This window comes from Anolis sagrei, chromosome Y (genome assembly GCF_037176765.1).
Source record: "Anolis sagrei isolate rAnoSag1 chromosome Y, rAnoSag1.mat, whole genome shotgun sequence".
NCBI classification, from domain to species: domain Eukaryota; kingdom Metazoa; phylum Chordata; class Lepidosauria; order Squamata; family Dactyloidae; genus Anolis; species Anolis sagrei.
The window spans coordinates 46,581,177-46,599,684 of record NC_090035.1 but is presented as its reverse complement, the minus strand read 5'-3'; the positions used below and the strand labels follow the sequence as shown (position 1 = coordinate 46,599,684).

The following is an 18,508-nucleotide window of genomic DNA, read 5'->3' as shown; positions in this document are numbered from 1 at the left end:
CGGCCAGATTTCTAACGGGTGCTGGGTACAGGGAGCATACAACCCCTCTGTTACGCCAGCTTCACTGGCTGCCGATTAGCTTCCGAGCACAATTCAAAGTGCTGGTTTTGACCTACAAAGCCCTAAACGACTCTGGCCCTGTTTACCTGTCCGAACGGATTCTCCCCATGAACCATCAAGGTCTTTAAGATCTTTCGGGGAGGGGGGGCTGCTCTCAATCCCACCACTGTCACAATCACGGCTGGTGGGGACGAGAGACAGGGCCTTCTCGGTGGTGGCTCCCTTGCTTTGGAACTCCTTCCCACAGGAGATTATAACTGCTCCCTCCCTCCTGACATTCAGGAAGCTAACAAAGACTTGGCTATGGAATGCGGCCTTTGATAACTGAGTCAACTTTGGTCCACATGGAAGGAGAATGAATAACTGTGAATTATGACCAGGAATGCTTTAACGACGTGGCTATGTAAGTGTGATGATGACGATGTTGTATTGTAATATGTTTTTAATTGTGTAATGATGATGCTTTACCCACCTGCCAGCAATCCATCACCTGGCCGGGGGGCTTAGGCGGTACTGAGGTGGTACTCCTGCATAGTGCCATCTTGATCTATCTCTTCTCTTATTTTGTTTTGTTTTGGTTTATTTTATTTATTTTCCCTCTTTTGATTAGCTAGTGTTAGCTGTATTTTATGTTGTTGTGTTGGGTGTGTTGTTAGGTATAGCTGGCTGTATGTTGTATGAGGTTGTATGTGCTGATTGCTGATTATGACAGGACGGTGAGAGGAGGAATAGAATTATACATAGGAGATTATTGCATAGGACAGGGCTAGATAGGTGATCCGTTGAAGTGAACCCAGGAGAGCACATGAGACTGACTGTTGATAGGAAAGTGAAGACATAGGAAGGTGTGGATCGTATATGGATGTGTATGTGGAGGAGTGAGTGTGAAGGTTAGTGTGGATTGGCGAGAGATATTGTGAAGAATGAGGGGAGTGTGAGTTGAGTGATATGGTTGGAAGAGTGCTTGATTGTGACGTAAGTGCCTATTGAGTTGTATGATTTGGTTGGAGGAGTGATTGACTGTGACGTAAGTGGCTATTGAGTGTGAAGTAGTGTTAGGATAGACATAGGAATGGTTGAAACACAGTCCCGTGTGAAGAACGACATCACACTTTTACGACCTCCTGGGGGAATCGTTTAACCTTTTGTTGCTTCAACTTAAGATCTTGAACAATAAAATGGACCACATTTTTAGAGGACTTGCCCATATTACCAGCTCTTTAGCGCAACTGGATCCCCCAAGGGCAGACAATCCTTCATGTGCAGACTTGGTCAAGGACTTGTGTTCAAATGGAGAGGAAGGCTCATTGGGTTGGAAGGAGGGAAGGAGGATGAGATGACTGAGGGAAGGGGAGGGTTGTTGGGTATGCATGGAAATATGGAGTGGTGGAAGACATCTATGGACATCTAGGGGACAACCGTTAACTTATCATCTGATCCTATAGTTCGGCCAACCGCAGTTTCTGCCCAGGACCGACATCTCCTAATGACAGATAATTTTGCGGTGGACATTGCTGACCTTATGATCAACAGAGGCAGATGGACCTCTAGGAGGGCGGTTTGTGACTCCTTGGCCCAAATCCTATTGAAAAAACCATGGGAAATAAGGTTAAAATCCATTACTTGGCTGCGGAGGGACTATCAATCACCTCACCGCTCCACTTGTCTCTTAATTACACTGGAAGACAATCTATGGCTTGGCAAGCTACTGGCAATGCGATCCTGCCTAAAGAAATGGGGCATCACCATCAGAAGGGTAGCTGTGGATCTTCATATCCGCCCCCTAATCGACACAGTGGTACCTTCCCGCCCTATTCCATCAGGTCCCTGTGAAAAATCCACAGATAGCTCCCCGGTTAGGGCCCCCCTCCTTGTTTGTACCAATTTGAAACCCCATCTGTTCCAGTTGTCCCCACACAATCAGCCACACTTTCCCACCCAAGAACACTTCCCCTGTTTAGTCCACTCAGCTCCCTCGATGACTCTTTCTAGCTTAACATCGGAAACATCCCTGCCCGAAGCCCAAGGGAGACTATTCTCTAGCCTTACTTCTTCTGAAAGTTGACTAGCCACAGATCCCAACCATGTGGGGGGGGGGGGTGGACCGTAGGAGGGGGACGCCATCCAGGTTGTGTGGGGGAGGAGATTTGCGGGTCACCGACATCCCAGGGAGAAGCGCAATAGAGTATTTGCGACCCTGGAGAAGGTAGGAACTGGTATGCCCCATGGCAGTCCCTTCAGCCTTAAGGTCTTGCTGATTTACACCAGATCCGTCAATGGTAAGACTGCAGCCATCCAGGACTTGATCCCAGGAGAGCACATGAGACTTGATCCTGGATTGGGGGGGGGGCGATTTGGCTTGCATTTGGCGGATTTGGCTTGTATTACTGAGACCTGGTTGGACGAGCTGGGGGGGAGTAAATCTCACTCAGCTGTGCCCACCGGGCTTCAGAGTACATCAGCAGGCCAGGCTGGAGGGGGGGGGGGCGGGAAGGAGGGGTCGCAGTTGTCTATCGGCAATCCATTGCCGTGGTCAGATGCTATGTTCCGCAAGCAGCTGGGTTTGAGTGTGTCCACCTGAAGGTGGGGAACCGTGATAGCGTGGGGTTTCTGCTGGTGTACCGCCCAACCCACGACCCAGTAGTTTCCCTGACTGAGCTAGCAGAGGTGGTCCCCAATTCGGCCTTGGTCTCCCAGCGCCTGATTGTTCTGGGAGACTTCAACATTCGTGCTGAGACCCCCTTAACTGGTGCAGCTCAGGATTTCATGGCCGCCATAATGACCATGGTGCTATCACAAATTATATCTGGCCCCACCCATCAGGCTGGACACACACTTGACCTAGTTTTTGTGGCAGACAGTAGAATAATCAGAGTGGAAGAAGAAAACATCCTTCATGTGTCATGGTCTGATCACTATCTGGTCAGTTTTAGACTCTCTGCGACCCTAAATTTCCGCAGGGGGGGGGGGAGGACAAATTAAAATGGTCTGCCCCAGGAGACTGATGGATCCGGAGGGATTCCTGAGGAATTTTGGGGTTTTTCCTGTCATGGAGCCTGGCGATCCTGTCGATGCCTTGGTCGATCTCTATAATAGGGAAATGACCAGAACGATAGATACAATCGCTCCCAAACGCCCCATCACGTTGCGTCATGACAAGCCATCTCCCTGGTTCACTGGGGAGCTGGCTGTGATGAAGCATGCGAGGAGGAGGGTAGAGCGCACTTGGAGGAGATCTTGGGACGTGTCTGATCGAGCACGGGCTACAGCCTCTCTTACGGCATATACCGTGGCTATACGGGTAGCCAAGGAGTCCTATACGACTACCCGTATAGCGTCTGCAGCAAATAGATTTTCGGAGTTGTTCCGGGTCGTTGGGGAGTTCCTTCAGCCACCTGTGGTGGAGGAGGTTTTTGACGACCCGGAAACTCGGTGTCGCGATTTCGCACACAACTTTGCAGATAAAGTCGCTCAGATACGCCTTGAGCTCGACTCCAATTTCACCGCAGTGCCAGAGGAGGTGATTGAGACATCTGCTTGTCCAACTTTGTGGGATTCTTTTAGGTTTGTTCCTCCTGAGACTGTGGAGGAGGTCCTTGGGGCTGTGAGGGCAACCACTTCGGCTCTGGACCCTTGCTCGTCTTGGCTAATTAAATCGGCCAGGGAGGGGTTGGTTGACAGGTTTGAGTTGATCATCAATGCATCATTGGAGCAGGGGGTTTTTCCATCTCTCTTGAAACAAGCTGTGGTTCGTCCACTCTTTAAAAAGGTTTCCCTTGACTCCACGGTGCTGAACAATTTCAGACCGATCTCCAACCTCTCTTTCTTGGGTAAGGTGCTGGAGGGTGGTTGCCTCCCAGCTGCAGGGCTTTTTAGATGACATCAACTACCTAGATCAGTTACAGTCTGGTTTCAGGCCTGGTCATGGTACCGAGACAGCCTTGGTCGCCTTGGTGAATGACCTCCGTAGAGAACTGGACAGGGGGAGTGTGACTCTTGGACATCTCAGCGGCTTTCGATACCATCGATCATGGTATCCTTCTGGGACGACTCTCTGGGATGGGTCTCGGGGGCACGGTTATGTCGTGGCTCCGATCCTTCCTGCAAGGTCGATCCCAGATGGTGAAGCTGGGAGACGCCTGCTCGGACCCCTGGCCGTTGACCTGTGGGGTCCCGCAAGGCTCTATTCTGTTACCCATGCTTTTTAACATCTACATGAAACCGCTGGGAGAGGTCATCCGGAGTTTTGGAGCTAGGTGCCACCTCTATGCGGATGACACACAGCTCTACTACTCCTTTCCACCTAATTCCAAGGAGGCCTCTCAGGTGCTGGATGAGTGCCTGGCCGCTGTGTCCATCTGGATGAGGAGGAACAAGCTGAAGATCAATCCCGACAAGACAGAGGTCCTTCTGGTCAATCGCAAACCTGACCAGGGTATAGGGTGGCAACCTGTGCTGGACGGGGTTACACTCCCCCTGAAGTCACAGGTCCGCAGTTTGGGAGTCCTCTTGGATTCAACGCTCACGCTTGAGGCTCAGGCGTTGGCGGTGTCTGGGAGGGCTTTCGCACAACTGAGACTCGTGCGCCAACTGCGACCATACCTCGCGAAGGCGGATCTGGCCGGAGTGGTCCATGCCTTGGTCTCCTCCAGATTGGATTACTGCAATGCGCTCTACGTGGGGCTGCCCTTGAAGACGGCTCGGAAGCTCCAACTGGTCCAACGATCAGCAGCTAGGATGCTAACTGGGGCCCCTTACAGAGAGAGGTCAACCCTCCTGTTCAAGGAGCTCCACTGGCTGCCGTTTATATTCCGAGCCCAATTTAAGGTGCAGGTGCTTACCTACAAAGCCCTGAACGGTTTTGGACCAGCCTACCTGCGTGACCGCATTTCCATCTACGAACCCACACATTCACTTCCGTCATCTGGAGAGGCCCTCCTCATGATCCCACCAGCGTCGCAAGCACGCTTGGTGGGGACGCGGGACAGGGTCTTTTCCGTGGTGGCCCCCCAACTCTGGAACACCCTCCCCAAAGACCTTAGACAGGCCCCTACATTGGCTGTCTTCAGAAAGAACTTAAAGACCTGGTTTTTCTGATGTGCCTTCCCAGATTAGGAAATCTCCACTACCAAGTCCTATAAGCACTTTATCAGAACCAATGATTGCTGCACATCGCACTTGCCCTAGAAGCCCTTTATACACCTCCTGCTACATCAGCACTTTCAATATTTGTACCCACCTTCTGGCCCGGCCCAGTTTTATTGTGTTTTAGTGCATTGTACCTGTTGTTTACTTTGCTTTATTCTGTTTTTAATTGTTTGATTTGCTTAGATTGTATTGTTATGTTGTGTGTTGAGGCCTCGGCCTGTGTAAGCCGCATCGAATCCTTCGGGAGATGCTAGCGGGGTACAAATAAAGTTTAATAATAAATAATAATAATAAATAATGCATTGTGTGGTTTGTATTTTTGTATATGAACACATGTTGTGAACCGGATCTGAATCCCTCTTGTAGGTGAGAAGATCGGTATAGAAAACCTTTAAATAAATAATTAATAAATTGGGAAAAAGTTCTCAGAAAGGATATATTTATGGGGCTTTTGTTTTGTCATAGAATAGGCTTCCTATGTGTTCTTTGAATGTTTTTGATGTATTACATATTCCTTCCTCTATAGGACTGGTTAGGACTATTTAAATAATTCTGTCCATAATTAGTTATCATGTTGGGTAAAATCAGTTGAAGAAATATAAGCAATTTGAAAGAATCAGTATAATCAGAAAACTATAAGTGGAGGAGAAACTAGTCCATAACAACTGAATTTTAAAAACAAGGCTTTTTCCTAAGTATCAGTGCATTTTCCAAGAAGGGAGCATTCCACACCTCATAACTATAGGCGAGAAGGCTCCCTTACACATTTCCAGATGTTGGCGTAAGTTAAAACTCAACAGCTTCTAACAGAATGGCCTTCTGAATGGATATGTAGGCCAGTGTCCCCTCAAGTATAAATGTTCCCAGCCATTTATAATCACAGTACTGAAACAACTGAGGGTCCCAATTTGGGAAATAGTTATCTTGCTATGGATAAATCTATGGTTTTGGTTTCAAGAAAAGCCAGGTAGATATAGATCAAGCACAGAACAAAATAACTTTGGCTATCCTAAACTATTCTACCTGTGCTAAAGGAGCAATTTTTAAATTTGCAGTGCAGAAGCCATATCCATCCTTCAAGATGCTCCAGCTTCTTGCCTGCCCCTTTTCAAGTTCACAGAGATCTACGAGAAAAAGTAGGCTTGAAATTTGCAAATCTAATTTAGTTTTAAGAAATAACAAATGTTTCTTTTTTCTGTTAACTTGTTGCATTTTTTAAAATTACTATTTTGGGAGAGACCTGAGCCTTCCCTTCATCTCTTGCACGTCACTTAATTTTTTAAAATTTCATTTTTTTCTAGGTTTGGACATAAATTAAATATGTCAGACTTGTACAGATTAAGCGACACTGTAGCACTCCGTGAACGAGGCAGTAGTCGACTTGTCTGTCTCTTGCCCAGCAGTCAAGCTAGACAGAGCCCTTTGGGATCTTCACAATCCCATGATGGTTCTTCAGCTAACTGTAGTCCTATTATATTTGAAGAACTGGAATATCATGAACCCATTTGTAAGCAGCACTGGATAAATAATGACTTCAGGTAAGCTGTGCTTGATTATTACATTTGGTCCCAGAGATGAATATGTTGTGCTTTATTAAATATTTCTAAGGTTTCTTATTGTGTGGCCAAGATTCAGTAGTGTCTTAGGTTTCCAACATGAATGGATCTGAGCACCCCCCCCCCCCCCCGGCAGTTGTCTGTGGCACCAAATATTTGCTCTAGGTAGTTTCTTTGCCTTCCAGAGTAGGCTTTTAGGGTATTAAGGAGAGAAGAAGACAGCTTAGGAAAAAAGAATGGTCTCCAGTGTTGACAGATGTAGCAGGATACAGTACTGGATCCTGGCAATTGTGTTTTATAAGCACATGTTCATTTAAGTGGAGTTATTTATTTTTAAAATAATTTTTATTAAGGTGTTTAAGAATTACAATGAAAGAGGGTGAATAATCAAAAGAAGATAGAACAGTAGGAAATATATATATAAAAAGTACCATCCCCTCCCTAAGATTCCCAAAATCCAAAAAAAAGAAAGAATTTTTTTTGAAAAATTGAAAAAAAAAACAGTTTTAAAAAAAGAGTTGACTTCCATCTCCACATCAGGTGTTGTGTCTCCAATTAACAATATTGCCTTTACTTCCACTTTAATGAATTTTAATTAAGTTTTTTTTAATTAATGTTTTTAAGACCAGAGTAGGACAAAAAATGAGGCTCAGTCCCCACTTTTGCAGATCCCGAAGGTTCTCCAAATCCAATTTTTTGAAATGATTGATTTGGGGGCGGATTTCACACAACATGCCCCATGCGCTTTTTGTCCTGGCCAAAATGGAAACAGGAAGTGATGTAACATCATGATCAGTACTATTTGGTGGGTATAATAAATAAAAAGTACTGTCTTGTGGGTGTGAACTGCAGGGAGGGTTTGAACCATTAGTCCATAGTTTCTGTGCAGTGTTTTAATGGAAGTCTGAACTTTCCAGCACATTTTATTCCTATCTGGTTGCTGTGAAATAGCCTCTAATGTCATTTAACTTTCTGATTTGAGTTAAGTATTGGAATATTAGGAAGTTTTCTCTGAAAGTATGCAAAAGGTCCAGAGAGCTGCATTCAATCAGTTTGGACAAGGCTGAACTACCTGGATTTATAGTCTGTCTCAGTATATGATAATCTATTATCTTTTTGCTCTCTGTACCAAATAATTATACTGGTTGAGTATCCCTCATCTGATGTGCTTGGGACCAAGTGTTTGGGTTTTCAGATTTTTGGAATAACTGTCTTTCCATGTATGTACATAATGAGATATCTTGGGGACGGGAGCCAAGCCTAAACATGAAATTTATTTGTGCTTCATGTACACCTTATACACAGAATCTGTGAACATTATTTGATACAATACTTTAAATAATTTTGTGTATGACACCAAGATTGTGTACATTGGACCATCAGAAAGCAAAGGTGTTACTATCTCAAGTATCCATGGGCATCTTGAAATTCCAGATACGGGATACTCAACCGGTATATTGGGTATATGCTTTCTGCATTCGATCCTCTTTGAAAAAATTAAACAATTGTTTTCGTTATTACTCCAGTGAACATGACTTTGATCCTGACTCTTACAAAGTTCCCTTTGTGATTTTATCTCTGAAGACCTTTGCACCCCAAGTTCATAGCTTGTTACAGACTCATCAAGGGATAGTGCCATTGCTGAGGTGAGATATTTCTGCAATTGCAATGTACTGTGCAGAATTAGGTGAAATAACTTCTCACATAAACACTGTGAACAAAATTATTGGGGTGGCACAAGGAGCAATCCACTTTTGCTGGGTCTGTTAAGACCATGTGATCCTTAAGACCATGTGATCCTCCTGAGCAGCAGCAAGAATTAAGAGCTGTTTCTTCCATGGACAAAAACAGGAGTCCATAATAATACCCAACATAAGTATTTTTGCTTATTTTTATAGCTTTCTTGACTGCTATGCTTCAGAATTTAGCAGTTTAGACATGGAGGGCCAAGGAGGCGTTCCTTTAGAGCATCTCATTACTTGTGTTCCTGGTGTTAATATTGCTACTGCACAAAATGACATCAAAGTTATAAAGTGGATACATAACAAGCCACCACCTCCCACTACAGGTATATGTTCAACTTTTTAATATATCCATTTTTTTTACTACTTGCTTATGATGTCAGTAATACACAAACTGTTATATGGAAGAAATTATTTGTGTTCTGTAGAATACTATCTGGAATGGAATGGCGGCAACAGGAGCCAGTTTTCACTGCAGCCACAGTTTGCAAATGGGTTTGAATGTCTGAATTAACCCATTTTTGTTTTCTGCTCTTCCTCAGTAGCTTGTTAGCATCCCCAACCCAGGAGTCTCATCTTGTTTCATTTTGGATTGTCATAGGGCTCTCTAGGGCCCCATCTACACTGACCATTTAATGCAGTTTCAAACTGGTATTGAAAAAAAGTGGTTTCACTGTGCAGATGATTACACAGGAAATCATGGACCCACTTTGGGGCTTGCATGATGAGTGCAAAGCCACATAGAACTGAGGCACATTAAGGGTTTTCTTTCACACGTTTTCGTGGGAATTATCTAGCTATTGCAGTTTGAAGCTACCTTCAAACTACATTGAATGGCCAGCATAGATGAAACTTGAGAGAAGTTACAACACATATTTACTTATTTACAATATCGCCAAAGAAATCATTTGTTCAAAGGTGGGATTGCGGGAAAAAGGGAAAATTCCTACTAAGAGGCTTTTGAAAATGCCAGTATTTTCTGATTAGGATCTCTCACCAATTATTTTCCTGTATTTGTTTCATTATAACACAAGCTTGCCTTCTTATTTTTATCACTTTATCTTAATCTTAATTAATATTTTTAGCCTGGAAATCTATAGTGTTTTTATTCTCATTGTTTTATATATGTAGCAAGCATGTGCTTTGTCTTTCTAGAGCCTTGGCTTCTGCATTCCAAGAGTCCTGTGGGAAACCCAAAACTTATTCAGTTCAGTAGAGAAGTGATAGATCTCCTTAAAAATCAGCCATCATATATCATGCCTGTCAGTAAATTCATCCCAGCGTATCATCATCATTTTGCAAAACAATGCCATGTGTCAGATTATGGTTATTCCAAGTTAATGGAGTTACTGGAAGCTGTGCCTCATGTGTTGCAAGTGAGTATTTGGGCCTTTTTCTTACCAAAAACTTGCTTTAAGCCTTCATTTCACAGGTGAACCAGAATTAAACCAGTGTGATAATAATTGTAAAGCTTTGTGCCTCCCATATTCTCCAACTTGTTTTGAATATTGTGAAAATCAATGTTATAATTCAATTAATTCAGAAGTCTCCTAGAACAAAAGAGTGAGAGCGATATGCAAAGAGATGTGATCTTGGTGCTTATGATCATAGGAGAATCATCACATATTGAATTTGGAATTTATTTTTCTCTTAGATTTTTGGAATGGGCACCAAGCGCTTGTTGACGTTAACCCACCAGGCCCAGGTGAAGCGTTTTACTCAAGACTTGCTTAAGCTCCTCAAATCTCAGGCCAGTAAACAAGTTAATGTGAGAGAGTTCTTGCAAGCATATCACTGGTAAGTATAAAAAGGGTGTTGCAAGTACATAGTTGTAATGTCTAATGTCAAATGATGGATATTTAAATTAGATGTTTGAAGGCCCCATGGAATCGTTTTTCCTGCAATAGTGGGAAATGCAACTTTCTTATTTCCAAAGTCAAAACCCTTGAAAGAGCAGCCATTCAAAGGCACCCTGTCTTGCAAGGAAAGCGCCTGATTTTGAAACTTTTAACGCCAGCAGCAATAAAGATGGGATGCTGTTACTCTGTTGATTGTTCTTTTAAACCAAGGCGCAAATGCTTTAATTTGGTTTACAAAGACATTGCTTGCCACCAATTTTTCCATGAGTCCTACAGATGGTCAAAAAATTCTGGAGACCAGAATGGCATTTGCTCCTTGTATTGAGATTTTTTTTACTTTGAATCTAATCCTTTAAAGAGAGAACACAGTATGCACAACTATAATCAAAGAGCTAAACTGCTGTATGCAGATAAGCTGTGAACTCTAATTACATAATGTCATATTTTTGCTACAGCTTATGAAAAAAATTCTATATTTCAATAGAAAACAAACAAATTGCCAAGGATACAAAAGAGAAAAATAATTTAGCTCCAGGATCCCTCCCTTTTTGAGCTTTATGTATAAACTAGCTTGGGGACCCGGCGTTGCCCGGGTTATTAGAGAAAGTGGTAATGGCGGTTCCGTATGCCAACTTTGGTCTTTATTGGTCTTTGGATAACGCCTGCATTATTTTCAGGAAGTGAGTGAAGGTACTTGAAGTACCATCATCCATGGCCCATCCTCCTACAAACAGCAGCAGGATATAGAGTGGGTCATGGGGGCTCTGTGTGCCAAGCTTGGTCTTTATCAGTCATTAGATGAGGGTGGCAGTGGTGTCAGTAAGTGAGTGAAGGTACTGCAAGTCCCATCATCCAAAGTCCATCCTCTTTCAAACTGCAGCAGGATGTAGAGTGGATCATGGGGGCTCTGTGTGCCAAGTTTGGTCTTGATTGGTCATTAGAAGAGTGTTGTAGCAATCTTCGGAAGGGAGTGGAGGTACTTGAAGTCCCATCATCCATGGTCTGTCCTCCTCCAAACTGCAGCAGGATGTAGAGTGGGTCATTGGAGCTCCATGTGCCAAGTTTAGTCTTGATTAGTCATTGGCAAGGGTCTCAGTGGTCTTAGGAAGTGAGCAAAGGTACTTCAAGTCTCATCATCCATCTCCAAATTTTTCCAAACAACACCAGGACGTAAAGTGGGTCATGAGAGGTCTATGTGCCAAGTTTGGTTTTGATCCATCATTGGATGAGGTTTGCAGCAGTCTTGGGGACTGGAGGTACTTGAAGTCCCATCATCCATGGTCTGTCATCCTCCAAACCACACCAGGATGTAGAGTGGGTCATTGGAGCTCCATGTGCCAAGTTTAGTCTTGATTAGTCCTTGGCAAGGGTCTCAGTGGTCTCAGGAAGTGAGTGAAGTGACTGCGAGTCCCATCATCCATTGTCAAATTGTTACAAACCGCACCAGGATGTGGAGTGGGTCATGCTGGGTCTCTGTGTAAATTGTGGTCCTGATCCATCATTGTTGGCAGTTGTAATGGTCTTAGGAAGGGAGTGCAGGTATTGCAAGTCCGATCATCCATGGTGCATCCTCCTCCAAGCCGCACCAGGATGTAGAGTGCGTCATGGAGACTCAGTGTGCCAAGTTTGGTCTTTATCGGTAATTGGATGAGGGTTGCAGTGGTCTCAAAAATTGAGCAAAGGTACTGCAAGTCCCATAATCCATGGTCCATCCTCGGCCAAACCACACCAGGACGTAAAGTGGGTCATGAGAGGTCTATGTGCCAAGTTTGGTCCTGATCAGTCATTGGATGAGGTTAACAGCGGTCTCCGAATATGAGTGATGGTACTGCAAGTCCCATCATCCATGGTTCATCCTCCACCAAACTGCAGTAGGATGTCGAGTGGGTCATGGGGGCTCTGTGTGCCAAGTCTGGTCTGTATTGGTAATGTTCTGACGCACCCCCTCCGGCCTTTTCCTTTCCTCTGTTTGTCATCTCGGAATCTTGGAATTTTGGCTGGCCAATCAGAGACCATATGCAAATTTCCTTCTCATGTCCCCATTTCTGCCATGAACCCTCTTCTCCATCAGGGGCTCCTATTGAAGCTGGCCAATCAGAGACCATATGCAAATAGCACAACAGCGGCAGCCGATCAGAACGCTGCCACATACTCCTCCCGTCGCACTTCCTCAGTCCAATACAAACACTCTCTTTTATTATATACTAGCTTGGGGACCCGGCGTTGCCCGGGTTATTAGAGAAAGTGCGTAATGGCGGTTCTGTATGCCAAGTTTTGTCTTTATTGGTCTTTGGATAACGGCTGCAATGTTTTTAGGAAGTGAGTGAAGGTACTTGAAGTCCCATCATCCATGGGCCATCCTCCTACAAACAGCAGCAGGATATAGAGTGGGTCATGGGGGCTCTGTGTGCCAAGCTTGGTCTTTATCAGTCATTAGATGAGGGTGGCAGTGGTGTCAGTAAGTGAGTGAAGGTACTGCAAGTCCCATCATCCAAAATCCATCCTATTTCAAACTGCAGCAGGATGTAGAGTGGATCATGGGGGCTCTGTGTGCCAAGTTTTGTCTTGATTGGTCATTAGAAGAGGGTTGCAGCAATCTTCGGAAGAGAGTGGAGGTACTTGAAGTCCCATCATCCATGGTCTGTCCTCCTCCAAACTGCAGCAGGATGTAGAGTGGGTCATTGGAGCTCCATGTGCCAAGTTTAGTCTTGATTAGTCATTGGCGAGGGTCTCAGTGGTCTCAGGAAGTGAGCAAAGGTACTGCAAGTCCCATCATCCATCTCCAAATTTTTCCAAACAACACCAGGACGTAAAGTGGGTTATGAGAGGTCTATGTGCCAAGTTTGGTCTTGATCAGTCATTGGATGAGGTTTGCAAAAGTCTCAGAATGTGAGTGAAGGTACTGGAAGTTCCATCATCCATGGTCAACCCTCCTCAAAAACTGCAGCAGGATGTAGATTGGGTCATGGGGGCTCTGTGTGCCAACTTTGGTCTTGATTGGTCAGATGAGTTTTGCAGCAGTCTTGGGTAGTGGAGGTACTTGAAGTCCCATCATCCATGGTCTGTCCTTTTACCCAAACTGCACCAGGATGGAGAGTGGGTCATTGGAGCTCCATGTGCCAAGTTTAGTCTTGATTAGTCATTGGCGAGGGTCTCTGTGGTCTCAGGAAGTGAGTGAAGTGACTGCAAGTTCCATCATCCATTGTCAAATTCTTCCAAACCGCACCAGGATGTAGAGTGGGTCATGCTGGGTCTCTGTGTAAATTGTGGTCCTGATCCATCATTGTTGGCAATTGTAATGGTCTTAGGAAGGGAGTGCAGGTATTGGAAGTCCCATCGTCCATTATGCATCCTCCTTCAAACTGCACCTGAATGTAGAGTGCGTCATGGAGTCTCAGTGTGCCAAGTTTGGTAATTATTGGTAATTGGATGAGGGATGCAGTGGTCTGAAAAATTGAGCAATGGTACTGCAAGTCCCATAATCCACGGTCCATCCCTGGCCAAACCACACCAGGACATAAAGTGGGTCATGAGAGGTCTATGTGCGAAGTTTGGTCCTGATCAGTCATTGGATAAGGTTAACAGTGGTCTCAGAATATGAGTGGTGGTACTGCAAGTCCCATCATCCATGGTTCATCATCCTCCAAACTGCAGTAGGATGTTGAGTGGATGACGGGGGCTCTGTGTGCCAATTTCGGTCTGTTTTGGTAATGTTCTGACCCAGCCCCTTTTTGGCCTTTTCCTTTTCTCTCTTTGTCATCTCGGAATCTTGCATTTGAGGCTGGCCAATCAGAGACCATATGCACATTTCCTTCTGTCATGTCCCCGTTTCTGTCATGAACACTCTTCTCCACCAGGGGCTCCTGTTGAAGCTGGCCAATCAGAGACCATATGGCTGGCCAATCAGAGACCATATGCAAATAGCACCACAGTGGCAGCCAATCAGAAAGCTGCTACATACACTTCCGCCCTCCACACTTCCTCTGTCATTCCCATACAAACAAACACTCTCTTTTATTATATACTAGCTTGGGGACCCGGCGCTGCCCGGGTTATTAGAGAAAGGAATTATATATCAAGGTTGATGTTTATCAGTTATTTATATGGCTCGCAGTGGTCTCAGGAAATTTGTGAAGGTACTGTGAGTTCCATCATCTGTGGTCCATCATTTACCAAACTGCACCAGGAGGGAGAGAGGGTTATGGGGGCTCTCTGTGCTAAGTTTGGTCTTGATCAGTCATTGGATGAGGGTAAAAGCAGTCTCAGAAAGTGAGTTAAGGTACTGCAAGTCCCATCATCCATAGTCTCCCTCAAACATCACCAGAATGTTGAGTTGGCCATGGGGGCTCTCTGTGCCAAGTTTGGTCTTTATTGGTATTTGGATGAATGTCACTGTGGTTCAGGAAGTGAGTGAAGGTACTGCAAGTCCCATCATCCATTGTCCGTCCTCCTCCAAACAGCACCAGAATGTAGAGTCTCTCATGGGGGCTCTGTGTGCCAAGTTTGGTCTTGATTGGTCATTAGATGAGGGTTGCAGCAGTCTTTGGAAGTGAGTGGAGGTACTTGAAATCCCATCATCCATAGTCTGTTCTCCCCCAAACCTCACCAGAATGTTGAGTTGGCCATGGGGGTTCTGTGTGCCAAGTTTGGTCTTCATCAGTCATTGGATGAGGGTCTCAGTAGTTTCACTAAGTGAGTGAAGGAACGGCAAGTCCCATCGTCCATGGTGTATCATCCTCCAAACCGCACCAGGATGTAGAGTGCATCATGGAGACCCGGTGTGCCAAGTTTGGTCCTTATCGGAAATTGGATGATGGTTGCAGTGGTCTCAGGAATTGAGCGAAGATACTGCAAGTTCCATAATCCATGCTCGATCCACAGTCAAACCACACCATGGCGTAAAGTGGGTCATGGGAGGTCTGTGTGCCAAGTTTGGTGTTGTTCAGTCATTTTGAGGGTCGCAGCAGTCTCGGAAAGCGAGTAGAGGTACTTCAAGTCCCATCATCCATGGTATGCCCTACTTCAAACCGCAGTAGGATATGGGGGCTCTATGTGCCAAGTTTGGTTTTGTTCGGACATTAGATGAGGGTTGCAGCAGTCTTGGGAAGAGAGTGGAGGTACTTGAAGTCCTATCATCCATGGTCTGTCCTCCTCGAAAGTACACCAGGATGTAGAGTGGGTCATGGGGACTCTGTGTGCCAAGTTTGGTCTTGATCGGTCATTGGCAAGGGTCTCAGTGGTCTCAGGAAGTGAGTGAAGTGACTGCAAGTCCCATCATCCATTGTCAAATTCTTCCAAACCGCACCAGGATGTAGAGTGAGTTATGCGGGCTCTCTGTGTAAATTGTGGTCCTGAACCATCATTGTTGGCAGTTATAATGGTTTTAGGAAGGGAGTGCAGGTATTGCAAGTCCCATCATCCATGGGGCATCCTCCTCCAAGCCGTAGCAGGATGTAGAGTGGGTCATGGAGACTCAGTGTGCCAAGTTTGGTCTTTATCGGTAATTGGATGAGGGTTGCAGTGGTCTCAAGAATTGAGCAAAGGTACTGCAAGTCCCATAATCCATGGTCCATCCCCCGCCAAACCACACCAGGTGTAAAGTGGGTCATGAGAGGTCTATGTGCCAAGTTTGGTCCTGATCAGTCATTGGATGAGATTAACAGCGGTCTCAGAATGTGAGTGATGGTACTGCAAGTCCCATCATCCATGGTTCATCCTCCTCCAAACTGCAGTAGGATGTCGAGTGGGTCATGGGGGCTTTGTATGCCAAGTCTGGTCTGTATTGGTAATTGTCTGACTCAGCCCCTGGCCTTTTCCTTTCCTCTCTTAGTCATCTCGGAATCTTGGAATTGAGGCTGGCCAATCAGAGACCATATGCAAATTTCCTTCTCATGTCCCCGTTTCTGCCATGAACTCTTTTCTCCACCAGGGGCTCCTATTGAAGCTGGCCAATCAGAGACCATATGCAAATAGCACCACTGCGGCAGCCAATCCGAATGTTGGAACTTTCAGGCTGGCCAATCAAAACGCTGGCATATACTCCTCCCGTCGCACCGCCACACTTTTGTCCGCCGCATACAAACTTTCACCTTTATTATATACATAGATATAGATATATAGATATAGATATAGATATAGATATAGATATAGATATAGATATAGATATAGATATAGATATAGATATAGATGTGTTTCAGTTTCCCGGAAAATCACATGACATGGGACACTCATAAAGCTGCTTTCCATCACTGCAGGAGGAAGAACATTGATCTTTTTGTGGAGGTGCTAGCTGTGAAGCAGACTTTCCTTTTGTGGTGTTTTGTATGGTTTTTTTATTTAGATTAATTTAAACAAACTCTTCAACATCAATAATCTGCTTTTTCAACCCATTTCTCCCTCGAACTTCTAGGTGTTTCTTAAAGGACTGGGATGTAACTGAATATGGAGTGTGTGAGCTAGTGGATCTCATATCAGAAATTCCAGACACAACAATCTGTTTGTCTCAGCAAGATAATGAAATTTGCATTTGCATTCCGAAGAGAGGTATGTCCTCATTTTAAAGGACTCCAAGCTGTTTTATTCTGTAAATCATAGCTGCATACTGATACTTGGCACACTGGTCCCATGAGCAAGTTTTGTAGGTTTTAGCCATCTAAATAGTCATCTAATCTTGTCTTTCTTTCTCTCTGCAAGTCCTCGGTCTCACATTTCTTCACTTTTCCTAGAATGTACCAAGGAAGAAATGGAAAGAACAAAGCAGTTCTCCAAGGATGTTGTTGATCTCCTTCGCCACCAACCCTATTTTCGGATGTCTTTCAACAAATTCATCCCATCCTACCACCATCACTTTGAGCGGCAGTGCAAACTTGCCTACTATGGATTCACCAAATTACTTGATCTTTTTGAAGCCATACCAGATGCCTTGCAGGTAGGATGCGGGTATTCTGTGGTACAAAGAGAAAGTTGGTGGCCCCAGAGAGTTTCATTCACTTCTTGAGGAAACGTGTTAGAATTTTGAAAAGTCCTTAACTTTGACTACAAGATCTTTGCAGTCTTTATAGTGAGTGGCACTGTCGAAGGCTTTCATAGCCACATCATGAGGAGACAGGAAAGCTTAGAGAAGACAATTATGCTGGGAAAAATAGAAGGAAAAAGGAAGAGGAGCCAACCAAAGGCAAAATGGATGGATGGCATCCTTGAAGTGACTGGCTTGATTCTGAAGGAGCTGGGGGAGGTGACGGAGCTCTGGCATGGGCTGGTCCATGAGGTCACGAAGAGTTGGAAACGACTGAACAAATGAACAACACAACAACAAAGTGTGTTGTCAAAGGCTTTTATGGCCAGAATCACTGGTTTGCTGTGAGTGTTCCGGACTGTTCCAGAAGCATTCTCTTCTGACATCCCACATTTATGGCAGGCATCCTCAGGTTGAGAGGTCTTTTGGAAACTAGGCAAGTGAGGTTTATCTGTCTGTGGAATGTCCAGGGTGGGGGAAAGAACTCTTGTCTGTTGGAGGCAGGTGTGAATGTTGCAATTGGCCAGCTTAATTAGCATTGAATGGCCTTGCAGCTTCAAAGCCTGGCTGCTTCTCGCCTGGAGATCCTTTGTTGGGAGGTGTTAGCTGGCCCTAATTGATTCTTGTCTGGGATTTCCCTGTTTTTTGAGTGTTTCTCTTTATTTACTGTCCCGATTTTAGAGTTTTTTTCATACTGGGAGCTAGATTTTGTTCATTTTCATGCTTTCCTCCTTTCTGTTCAAATTTTTCATGTGCTTGTGGATTTCAATGACTTCTCTGTGTAGTCTGATATAGTAGTTGTTAAAATGGTTCAGCATTTTTTTTCCTCAAATAATATACTCTGTCCAGGTTGGATCATCAGGTGCTCTGCTATGGCTAACTTCTCTGATTGAACTTGTCTGCAGTGCCTTTCATGTCCCTTGATTTGTGACTTGGCAATGCTGCTGTGTTTGGTGATTCCTATGTAGAATTGTCCACAGCTCCATGGTGAAGTCCTACAGAGATGAGAGGATCCCTCTTGTCTTTTGCTAAACATAGCATTTGTCAGCCTGTAGATTGTTTGTATTTTGTGTTTCTTCATCAGCTTCCCAATGCAGTCAGTGGTTCTCTTGATGTATGCTAAGAACC

General features: G+C 44.7%; 1 protein-coding gene across 1 annotated transcript in view; it reads left to right on the top strand.

Annotated features, from left to right (window-relative positions):
• Positions 1 to 18,508, top strand: part of LOC137095614 (meiosis regulator and mRNA stability factor 1-like) — an 87,785-nt gene that overhangs the window by 55,974 nt on the left and 13,303 nt on the right. The window contains exons 7-14 of the mRNA XM_067462384.1: positions 6,264 to 6,344; positions 6,510 to 6,746; positions 8,291 to 8,410; positions 8,663 to 8,832; positions 9,662 to 9,882; positions 10,161 to 10,303; positions 16,775 to 16,908; positions 17,091 to 17,293. Of these exons, the coding sequence (XP_067318485.1) occupies positions 6,264 to 6,344; positions 6,510 to 6,746; positions 8,291 to 8,410; positions 8,663 to 8,832; positions 9,662 to 9,882; positions 10,161 to 10,303; positions 16,775 to 16,908; positions 17,091 to 17,293 (1,309 nt within the window). The remainder of the gene's footprint in view (positions 1 to 6,263; positions 6,345 to 6,509; positions 6,747 to 8,290; positions 8,411 to 8,662; positions 8,833 to 9,661; positions 9,883 to 10,160; positions 10,304 to 16,774; positions 16,909 to 17,090; positions 17,294 to 18,508) is intronic.